This window comes from Erpetoichthys calabaricus, chromosome 10 (genome assembly GCF_900747795.2).
Source record: "Erpetoichthys calabaricus chromosome 10, fErpCal1.3, whole genome shotgun sequence".
Classification (NCBI taxonomy): domain Eukaryota; kingdom Metazoa; phylum Chordata; class Cladistia; order Polypteriformes; family Polypteridae; genus Erpetoichthys; species Erpetoichthys calabaricus.
Genome location: NC_041403.2, coordinates 152,045,753 through 152,058,278, shown reverse-complemented (window position 1 = coordinate 152,058,278; position 12,526 = coordinate 152,045,753). Strand labels below are relative to the sequence as shown.

At 39.2% G+C, this 12,526-nt stretch overlaps 1 protein-coding gene across 2 annotated transcripts in view; it reads right to left on the bottom strand.

Annotated features, from left to right (window-relative positions):
* Positions 1-12,526, bottom strand: part of rpn2 (ribophorin II) — an 85,860-nt gene that overhangs the window by 49,175 nt on the left and 24,159 nt on the right. For both annotated transcript variants that reach the window (XM_051932565.1, XM_028812116.2), the window contains exons 5-7: positions 12,375-12,450; positions 12,124-12,258; positions 11,285-11,461 (exon numbers count right to left, since the gene is read on the bottom strand). In XM_051932565.1, the coding sequence (XP_051788525.1) occupies positions 11,285-11,461; positions 12,124-12,258; positions 12,375-12,450 (388 nt within the window). The remainder of the gene's footprint in view (positions 1-11,284; positions 11,462-12,123; positions 12,259-12,374; positions 12,451-12,526) is intronic.

The window sequence follows — 12,526 nt, the reverse complement described above, 5'->3', positions numbered from 1 at the left end:
ATTTTAGTGTAAAAGGATAACCAGTATTTAAACCTTTTATGTTACTTTATAAAGTTATTTTACACAATGTTGAAAAATTAATAAGAAAGCTACATATTTTGGCAGCTGCTGCTTTAATTTTCAATGAAATGAAAAAAGCTCTCCAAGACAAAACCGCAATGAAGAAGAAACAGTTTGCACTATCTAAAAAGGAGAAACTCATTTATAAAGGTTTGCTGCAGATGACTTAACTGAAAATAAATGAATAGTTCCTATGTGTATAATACATATTTATCTATTTGACTTATGCCTTTATTCCAGCAACTTGCAACATCTGAGGTACAATTTGTTACATTACTTTTGTTTTTTGCAGCACAGGCAGGTGAAGTGACTTCCTCAGGGTCACACAGTGGTGTCAGTACCAGGATTTGAACTGACAAGCTCCGGGTTTGCTGAAATATTACTGAAGTAAGAAAAAAAACTAAAACGGGCAAATGGGGCTATACATACAAATGTCCATCCATCCATTATCCAACCCGCTATATCCTAAATACAGGAGCCAATCCCTGCCAACACAGGGCACAAGGCAGGAAACAAACCCCGGGCAAGGTGCCAGCCCACCGCAGGGTGCACACACCCACACACACCCGGGACAATATAGAATCGCCAATGCACCTAACCTGCATGTCTTTGGACTGTGGGAGGAAACCGGAGTACCCGGAGGAAACCCACACAGACATGGGGAGAACATTCAAACTCCACGCAGGGAAGCAAACCCGGGACTCCTATCTGGCACCTTTCACTGCGCCACCATGCCGCCCGCATACAAACTTAAAAGGTTTAAATAAAACAGAAATATATACCTTTATTTTTACTTCCTTAACTTGTGGAGGGTGTATCCTGTAGCAAAGCCCTAACTTTTTTCATGAAAGCCCCTTTCAGTCAATAAGCCTTAAAAACAGGTGTAAAGCTAAACTTGCAGCACCGCTATTCAATTACACTTGCCTAACGCCTCTCCTAAGGGGAGATACTGTGGGATCTGGGCATCCGTCAAAGCACCAATCACAGGCCCGATCAGAAAGCGGGAAGCTGTGATTTGTCGTCTCCCTCCCATGTAACAATCACAGCCCGTGTTACAACGCACTATGTATATATGTATATGTAGATATGTGTATATGTAGATATGTATATATATGTATATGTATATATATGTTTACATAACCTCTTTAACACACTACTTCTCCACTGCGAAGCGCGGGTATTTTGCTAGTATTAAATACACACAAACAATATATACTGTATTTTCAAATGAACAAATAAACATTTTCAATCTAATCATCTAAAAAAAAATAGTTAATTCATTCAATAGTTCTTAAAACAATTTGGCATTATTCAAAGAACTTTAAATAACAGCATTCAACAACAAAAAATGATACCACTGCCTGACCCAGTATTATTGTAGAGAACATCTGAAGTTGCCAGGGACTAGATGTGAACATGGCGAGACTGAACCGATATGAAATTATTAAATGGACAAATTAATCATAATTTTGAAGAATGCTTTCTCTATGTCAGTTCTAAGTAAAGTGGTCTATTTCTTTTGATTTCTTATACACAGCAATTAAACACTTGTGCTGTGCGTTAACCCCAATGGTTTCTGCATTTTGAATGCCCTGTAAATAAACAGGCTTGTAAATTGACAAGATCTTTTTTCTTCCTTGGAAAAAGATTTAATAGTTTTTCATAAGTGTGGAAACTAACATTACCAATAATGCATAGACAAAATGTCGTCCGTCTCACAGGCCCCCACCCCATTGACAGATAATGAATTTGCTTGTCATTATGCAGAATAGCCTCAAAAGTTTTCCAAACATATTTTGGGAGTGGCACTGTAGATGTTAATCGGACACAAAATACCACTTAATTTTTTTACAACCAAAAAAGTGCTGATCAACTAACAATGAATTCAGATACCACTGGTGCCTCCTTAAACTTGATTAAGATTGTAGCAAAACAAGGTTTGCCATCGAAAATTGTATCTGAGCGTCTGTCATATGAATATGGAGAAGTGAGAGGGTTTTCTGCAAGAAATGTTAAAAAGATTCGGGCTGAGCAAATCTCGGGCTGTCGACTCTCTGACACACATTTATTTGGAGATAGGTGACAAAAGCTATAAATTTGTCTGTTTTGTTGTTTTTGAGCTATTACACTTTCATTATTTGAATCACAAATAAATCCAGAGGCTGGGTTTGATTCCAGCAGACCCCCATGACCGTGTAGCCAGGATATAGCAGGTTGGATAATGGATGGATGGACTGCTACTGGTTACCATAGAATTAAAAAAAAAATACCTTATTTTCCGTCATTTTATTCTTTAATCAAAAATCAAAATCTGAAAATTCCTTTCATTTTCATTTTTCGCTTTTGCTTCTAAAATGGAATTTCAAATACCAGAAAGTACACAGACCAAAATGCAATATAATTTTAATTAGTTACATTCATACTTCCATCATCTTTAAAAGCATTGGGTTTATTGATGGATGTTAATATGATGGAATTTATGATTTTTTCGTATACTGCAAGTACACAATGTTTTAACAATGCAATGCCCCGAGTGCACAGTGAGAGGCAGACAGTTTAAGTCAAATTTTTACAGTGCTGTCTTTATTGGGAACTACAATAATGTCAACAAAGTAACACATTTTTTTACCTTGAGGAGTAAGCAGCTTAACCAGACTTACATTTTAAAAATACAAATCCGTAAACAGTTGGTTATAAATTAGTAAAACATACATGTGCAAAAAAATATATATATATATCTATATATCTATACTAATAAAAGGCAAAGTCCTCACTGACTCACTCATCACTAATTGTCCAACTTCCCCGTGTAGGTAGAAGGCTGAAATTTGGCAGGCTCATTCCTTACAGCTTACTTACAAAAGTTAGGCAGGTTTCAAATTCAACGCGTAATGGTCATAACTGGAACCTCTTTTTTGACAATATACTGTAATGGACGGCAGCTCGATGGCCATGGGAGGCGGAGTTGAGTGTCACGTCATCACGCCTCCCACGTAATCATGTGAAAAGACTGTGAACGCAGTAGGAAGAAATGAAGGAAGAGCCGCAAACAGCAAAGAACAAAAATTCATTAAACAATTGAGAAGGGAGCGAAACAATAAGAAGCGAGCGACTGAAGCATACAAGCATCTTCATAAGGGAAACAAAGTACGGTGTAAAACGTAAGTTTAAATTAAGTTTATAGAAACGCTCCCGCTGCGGATTGCAATAACATATTCGCGAGATAAAAGTTTAATATGAAGACACGAGGTACAAACGAACCACACGCCGTAGCGCAACGTTAGGGGCTTCACCTCTGGCGCTGACGTTCGAGATTCGATTCCCAAGAGGGGATGCAATGTGTGTGTATGCATGAAGAGCACAGAATTAGGGCGAAACACGTGTCGCGTACTCTTTGCATAATTTGAAAGTAAACAATTTCAACCATTCTATGATCTGCTTCTCGCAACTGAAAGACGGCACGTGGCGGATGTTAACCGACTTGCTGACCGCAACGTTAGGGGCTTCAACTCTGGCGCTGACGATAGAGATTCGATTCCCGAGAGGGGATGCACTGAGTGTGTACGCCTGAAGAGCCCAGAATTAGGGAGAAACACGTGTCGCATACTCTTTGCATTATTTGAAAGTAAACTATTAAAACCATTCTATGATCTGCTTCTGGGAACAGAAAGAGGGCACGTGGCGGACGTAAGGCGACTTGCTGACCAACCACAAGCGTAACCTGGCAGGTAACCACCCATACAATCAGATTGTGATTGAGAAAACGAATGCCATGAATGTAATTACCACGATCTACATACTGTCAAATAAACGAAACAGATGCAGTAGCGCGACAGCTGTGAAAAGGGAGGTTCACAAAAAAACAGATCCTTAACAAATTGTTATTGGTATATTTTCGATCCGTTTAAAAAGGTTTTCTTTTCTTCTTAATAAAAAATTAAAAGCAGTACTTCGCCGCAACAAAGAGCGAGAATTTGGCTATATATATCTGCTTCTCGCAATTAAAAGAGGGCACGTGGCGGATGTTAGACAACTTGATGACCAAGCATAAGCGTTACCTGCCAGGTAACCACCCATACAATCAGATTGTGATTCAGACTAGGAATGCAATGAATGTAATTACCCCGATCTACATACAAGGCGAAAGTCTTGCAACATTCAAAGATGATGGTTTGGGATAAGTACACCATGGAACATAAAAGAGCTTATGAAGCCTTGAACCGAAAAAAGCAAGATCTCAGAGATCGTAAAAAAAAAAAAAAATAGGAGGTAATGTCATTTTACTCGCTGTAGATTTTAGTCAAACATTACCAGTTATTCCACGAGGGAGACAAGCAGATGAACTCAATGCGTGTTTAAAATCCATGCTTCTCCCACGGTCGGTTATATGTCGCGTGTTCTCGGGTAGGTACACCAAAAAATGTATACATTTAAGCATGTAATGGGCAAACAAAAAATGAGGTATACCCGAAGGCACTGCAGTAGTACTCAATGTAACTTTACTTCTTAAATGTTAATGTTTTACTGTTTAATAATTTATACGCTTCTTATATGTTGTTCAAATTCTTTTATCAAAATACCAGTGACAGCGCAATGCACGATAACATGGAGTGAATACACCATACGCATCCACCCACGGCCGCCCTGGTGTGCGCAGTTAGGAGCTGATTCTACAATAAAATAAAATAAAGATAAAAAGAGTAATACAATCATCACCCATAAAGCGGATAGTAGACGTGACGTACTATATGTGTACCAGATTTCAAGTCAATAGGTGAAACGGTTTGCGAGCTACAGGTGATTTAAAATCCTGGACAGACAAACGAATAGCCACGGTAGCAAATTATAGAAGATTTTACTGTTTAATAATTTAGATTTATATGAAATGTGCTTCTTATATATTACTTCATATTCTCATATGATAATGATGTTAATTTTATTTTATTTTTTCTATGTTATTGTAAGTGCATGTATGTATGTGTGTGTGTGTGTATATATATATATATATATATATATATATATATATACAGTGCATCCAGAAAGTATTCACAGCGCATCACTTTTTCCACATTTTGTTATGTTGCAGCCTTATTCCAAAATGGATTAAATTCATTTTTTTACTCAGAATTCTGCACACAACACCCCATAATGACAACATGAAAAAAGTTTACTTGAGATTTTTGCAAATTTATTAAAAATAAAACAATTGAGAAAGAACATGTACATAAGTATTCACAGCCTTTGCCATGAAGCTCAAAATTAAGCTCAGGTGCATCCTGTTTCCCCTGATCATCCTTGAGATGTTTCTGCAGCTTCATTGGAGTCCACCTGTGGTAAATTCAGTTGACTGGACATGATTTGGAAAGGCACACACCTGTCTATAGAAGGTCACACAGTTGACAGTTCATGTCAGAGCACAAACCAAGCACGATGGCAAAGGAATTGCCTGTAGACCTCTGAGACAGGATTGTCTCAAAGCACAAATCTGCAGAAGGTTAGAGAAAAATTTCTGCTGCTTTGAAGGTCCCAATGAGCACAGTGGCCTCCATCATCCGTAAGTGGAAGAAGTTCGAAACCACCAGGACTCTTCCTAGAGTTGGCCGGCCATCTAAACTCAGCGATCAGGGGAGAAGGGCCTTAGTCAGGGAGGTGACCAAGAACCCGATGGTCACTCTGTCAGAGCTCCAGAGGTCCTCTGTGGAGAGAGGAGAACCTTCCAGAAGGACAACCATCTCTGCAGCAATCCACCAATCAGGCCTTTATGGTAGAGTGGCCAGATGGAAGCCACCCCTTAGTAAAAGGCACATGGCAGCCCACCTGGAGTTTGCCAAAAGGCACCTGAAGGACTCTCAGACCATGAGATAGAAAATTCTCTGGTCTGATGAGACAAAGATTGAACTCTTTGGTGTGAATGCCAGGCATCACGTTTGGAGGAAACCTGGCACCATCCCTACAGTGAGGCATGGTGGTGGCAGCATCGTGCTGTGGGAATGTTTTTCAGTGACAGGAACTGGGAGACTAGTCAGGATAAAGGGAAAGATGACTGCAACAATGTACAGAGTCATCTTGCATGAAAACCTGCTCCAGAGCGCTCTTGACCTCAGACTGGGGCGACGGTTCATCTTTCAGCAGGACAACGACCCTAAGCACACAGCCAAGATATCAAAGGAGTGGCTTCAGGACAACTCTGTGAATGTCCTTGAGTGGCCCAGCTAGAGCCCAGACTTGAATCTGACTGAACATCTCTGGAGAGATCTTAAAATGGCTGTGCACCGACACTTCCCATCCAATCTGATGGAGCTTGAGAGGTGCTGCAAAGAGGAATGGGCCAAAATGGCCAAGGATAGGTGTGCCAAGCTTGTGGCATCATATTCAACAAGACTTGAGGCTGTAATTGCTGCTAAAGGTGCATCGACAAAGTATTGAGCAAAGGCTGTGAATACTTATGGACATGGGATTTCTCAGTTTTTTATTTTTAATAAATTTGCAAAAACCTCAAGTAAACTTTTTTCACGTTGTCATTATGGGGTGTTGTGTGTAGAATTCTGAGGAAAAAAATGAATTTAATCCATTTTGGAATAAGGCTGTAACATAACAAAAGGTGGAAAAAGTGATGCGCTGTGAATACTTTCTGGATGCACTGTATATATGGTTGAAATAGTTTACTGTCAAATAAATGCAAAGAGTACACGACACGTGTTTCGCCCTCATTCTGGGCTCATCAGGTGTACACACTCCACTGCACTCCCTCTCGGGAGGGCAAAACACGTGTCGTGTACTCTTTGCATTTATTTGACAGTAAACTATTTCAACCAATCTATGATCTGCTCTTCACAAACTGAGGGCACCGTGGCGGATGTTAGCAGATCGCTGGCCAACCACAAGCGTTACCTGGTAGGCAACCACCCATACTATCAGATTGTGACACAGACTTCGAATGCCGTGAATATATATATATATATATAATATGTGTATACAGTAATCCCTCCTCCATCGCGGGGGTTGCGTTCCAGAGCCACCCGCGAAATAAGAAAATCCGCAAAGTAGAAACCGTATGTTTATATGGTTATTTTTATATTGTCATGCTTGGGTCATAGATTTGCGCAGAAACACAGGAGGTTGTAGAGAGACAGGAATGTTATTCAAACACTGCAAACAAACATTTGTCTCTTTTTCAAAAGTTTAAACTGTGCTCCATGACAAGACAGAGATGACAGTTCTGTCTCACAATTAAAAGAATGCAAACATATCTTTCTCTTCAAAGGAGTGCACGTCAGGAGCACAGGCTGTCAGAAACAGAGAGGAAAGCAAACAAATCAATAGGGCTGTTTGGCTTTTAAGCATGCGAAGCACCGCCGGTACAAAGCTGTTGAAGGCGGCAGATCACACCCCCTCCGTCAGGAGCAGGGTGAGAGAGAGAGAGAGAGCCAGAGAAAAACAAAACAGTGAAAAATCAATACGTGCCCTTTGAGCTTTCAAGTATGTGAAGCACCGTGCAGCATGTCGCTTCACGAAGCAGCTGCACACAGAAGGTAGCAACGTGAAGATAATCTTTCAGCATTTTTAGACGAGCGTCCGTATCGTCTAGGTGTGCGAACAGCCCCCCTGCTCACACCCCCTACGTCAGGATCAGAGAAAGTCAGCACAAGAGAGACAGAGAAGAGTAAGTTGGGTAGCTTCTCAGCTATCTGCCAATAGCGTCCCTTGTATGAAATCAACTGGGCAAACCAACTGAGGAAGCATGTACCAGAAATTAAAAGACCCATTGTCCTCAGAAATCCGCGAACCAGCAAAAAATCCGCGATATATATTTAAATATGCTTACATATAAAATCCGCGATGGAGTGAAGCCGCGAAAGGCGAAGCGCGATATAGCGAGGGATCACTGTATATATATATATATATATATATATATAATATGTGTATATGTATATGTATATGTATATATATATATATATATATATATATATATATATATATATATATATATATATATATATATATATATATGACAGCAACACTCATAACAATAGCCAGGTTTCCATCCAAGGAGTTCGTGCGAAAAAATATTTAGCGCTTCAAATTTTTTTACCAATATAGCTGATGGAAATGCTAATTATCGATAAAATGTTGTACATGTCGACATAATATTTTTCCGTTTAACTTTAGCGCATAAATTCCATATCGATAATTCAGATGTCGCAAAAACTACATTGGAAACACTTTGTCGGAAAAAAGGGCTTTAACGCAAATAAATGTGTCACATTTTCATCACGTGCAATCAAAACGAGAATGGCGGAGCGGTTCGCATAGTCTGATGAAGAGAGTTTTTTTTTGATTAAACGTCGTTATTTTGTATTAATTCAAAATTCAGTTTTAATTAAAAACCTTAAGGGAAGCAGGTTACAGTACTAATTCAGTTGTTATCGCACTGAGAAGGGATGTTGAAAGGTAGGCTCACCTGTACAGATCCGATGCTGCAAACACAGCTGCATCATGGGCACTTCCAGGAGTGCCAACGCAAATGTCTTGTATCATGCACCTGTCATCAACAAGGGCCTTAAGAACAATAGATGGCCACCCTTTGCGATTAATGTAATCGCGGTAACCTTCCGTCGGGAGAAGAATAGGCACATGCGTGCCATCCAGCGCACCGTAAATCTGTGGCACAAGATGCACCAAGGAATTGCGGTATGCAATTTCATTGGCCTCCGCTACAGTCGGAAGTCTGATATAACGGCGCATTAATTTTTCTTTAATAGCGGTGCACACAGCATATACACATCGATGGACGATAGTTTTACTAACCCCGAAAGTTTCTCCAACTACTACTCGGCGCAGGTTGCCAGCTTGTAAAGGGCGATGGCAATCCGCTTTTGGGTTGGAACCGGTGGTCGGTGGCAACCTGTGATGGGCGCAACATCAGGACTGATGAATCCACACAACATCTCAAACGTCGGCCGTGTCATTATAAAATGTTGCAGCCAGAGATTTTCTGTGAAGTGTCTCTCCACCACCTCCTCCCAGAAGGTCTTATTCCGTCGTCTCTCCCATACCCGTGGGTTTCGTCGCACTGGTACTTTCTTTGAGCTCTAGGGCTATCAGACAAGCAACTGCTTCATTCTGCTGTCGTCTTCGGATATTATGTACAATTCCAATTATTTGTGAAACTGAAATAACAGTAAGCTGGCAAATTTCAAAAAACTGTCTGAATAATCTCTCCATTTCTTTGTTTCTTTGTTTAGTGGAGGGGGTGTAACGTGGAAAATAAAAGGTAGATAATTTGCGACATACACAAAATTATGTATGGAAACGGCTCAAGGGCAGATTTTTTTCGCGATACAACAAAACTTATGCGACAGTTCGTTTTGGGGGGGGGATGACGTCATCACGCACACCATTTTATCGATAAAAAGCCAGTTTGATGGAAACAGGCTGGAGACAGCAAATTTCGCACATTTTTTTTTACGTATATTCTGTTTGTCGATAACAAAACGTCGCAAAAAACTGGATGGAAACTTAGCTATAGACAACACAATTACATTGACAATCATGTTACGTTATTTTTAAAATGTTTCCTTTACTTTTTCATAACCTCTTTAACACACTACTTCTCCGCTGCGAAGCGCAGGTATTTTGCTAGTCTATATATAAAAAAAGCCAAATGCCACGGACTCACTCATCATAAAATCTCCCGAACCATGAGGACTTGGGACTTGAAATTTGGAATGTAGGTTACCCTTGGCCCATGGATGCTCGCTAAGAAACGGTTTTAAAAATTTTGTGGTCCAAGCACAAAATTTCTTAATAGATTTTTAGACCCGTTTGTATGTTTGTCCACTTTTCACGAGAGAACTACTTAACGGATTTAGATCGGGTTTTTTTCTACAATTTGCTTGAACATTCCGTCGATTTTGCGAGTTTCTCATCATGCTAAGTATCATAGTTCACTTGTGGTACCGATTTATTAATGCAAATCAGAGAGAGAGACTCATCAGGCTGCCGGGGAGGGGGGCGCGGCCCTCCTCACTCACGCATCTGCCTTGGGGTGTAACCTTAACTCCACTTAGTTAACGAATGACAGAACTACTTAATGGATTTAGATCTTTTTTTTTCTTTCTATAATTTGCTAGAAAATTCCTGTTGATTTTGTGACTTCTTTCATTGCACTAAGAATCATAGTTCGCTTGCAGGAACAATATATTCATGCTAATCCGAGACAGAGGCTGCAGGCCGAGGGGAGGGGGAAGAGTGACGTCAGAAGCAGAGAGCTGGGCCGGGCCCTCCTCACTGTCCTGTTTCACTAATATGTGGGTGAAGCCGTGGGGGATGGCTAGTCAATCAATATATCCCTGCCTGCAATCATGTGCTTTCTACTCAGTCAGTTCAAAAGATCCACAACTTCTCTGCATTTTAACTATTTATTTTAAAGCTAGCTGTAACAGTACATCCTGCGAGCCAAGCAAAGAAGACTGTAATAATGGATAGGTGCAAAGTGCTTATAGCAATAAATGCAAAAGAAGGATGAGAAAACATATGGATAGATTTGTACACTTTAACGCTTCTATATTTAGATGTAACTTGTATGCTTAAAAGCTTGCTGCATAAATACATGTACATGCTTATTTATCTCTTTTCTGAATTTATATATATTTCTGTCCATCTGGCAGTTACATTCGGTTGGACATATTAAGCATTTATGTCAGCGATGCATACTTATATTCTGTAATGCATACAACAATAAAATGCAAAGCACTTTTCATTCCAATAAACACGAGCACTGCTATTTGCAATGTATTTTGTCACGTATGTACCAATAAAACGCAATGCATCAGCTTTAATCTATGTGCTGCTTGGGAATATACGCGCAAGATTCAAATTTGTGAAATCTCAAGTGTCATCCATACATAAATAGAGGAACAAAAAAGAACCATTATAAACTGGGTTTTATCACAGTGGTTGTCCTATATTACAACCACTACTTAAAAAGAACAACAAAGGATTCTGTTTACTGTTTTCAGTTCAGCTGGTAGAGTATCAAACTGTGTAGGGGTACATACAGTATATTTACAGTATACTCTTATAGAAACATTTTAATATAAAAGGTACTGTATGTGAAGAAAGTTGTGTCAAAAAGGTCTATTTTACAAATGTTCATAAACATAAAATACAATAGCACTGTACATATCTAGGTATCAGGAAAATAGTATGCTTTATAAAATACCTCTAAAGTTGGATCTCTGTGTGAAACTGTGGCTGGGCCTTGAGTCCTAACAATGACTGGAATGTGATAACGGTTGTTTGAGAGCACAGCTGCTGCACACGCTACACTGTAGGCTTCTGCCAGTGAGCCCCAAGTCTTCTTACTGAAGAGAGAGTTCACTAATTGGACAACTTGATCCTGCAGTTAAACAGAAGTTAAACAGAAAAAGGGCTTATGCAAAAGTAATCTGAAAAAAAATGTAAGTCTCAAGATAAAAACAAATTTTAATTAAAATCAACATTTTTTTTACTCCAATGATGAAGACATCTTTTAAATACTTGACAACAGGGACTATGGAAGGGCAAAAGGAAAAATACAAGACTCATTAAGTGACAAATTAAAAAAGCTTCAGGTCAGAATGTGCTAGAGAGTAAAAAAAAAAAAAAAAAAAACACAAAATTTCATAACAATGAAATGACTTATCCAATACATATTTAGTCATGTGGTTCAATTTAAAAATAAACGTGTCAAAAAAACGTGTCTGATAAATGTTTAAAAATGACAATGTTCCTTACTGGCGCAAATTTGAGTTGGGATTTTGGAAAACAAAGGCAACACCACGTATTTTCTATCAGATAATAAACACCACTGATATACTATAGGTACAGTATGCATAGAATCCTCAATGCTACTAACACCTAACAGGATGCAGGGTCAATAGACATTACTAACTCTAAGTTTGTCAGGTTAAATACACAAGGGTGCCCAATAATTGTATCATTTTCCAAAACCCTTAAATAAAAAATTGAAGGGAAAATGAGCTACATAAAATAAGGTAATGATGATATCAGCACAATCACCTCTTTAAGGGGTGGTTCCATTCCCACATGGTCAGACAACTCATATGCTGCTGTGACAAAGAGAGCAGTCGCCTCCAGCCCTTCTTCAAATTGTAAGTAAACTCCACCCAGATCATCCAAACGGGCAGCTAAGTCCTATAGGTAATGAAAACAAGAAGCACATAAAACTCCTTTTGTTTTAGCATCAATATAGTAGTTAATGAAAAAAATCAAGCAAAAACTGGGATTGCCTAAAAGAATTAGCTCCTCACCTCAATCTCTTCCAGAATCCCACGGAGGTCTGCCTGCTGTGAAAGCCGAGAAGCTGTGTGCAAAGCCAAGGTAATACTACAGAAATACAGAAAGATTAGAACAGCAATTTAAAGTCAAAAACTCAATCTGATATTTGCATTTAAGCCTACAT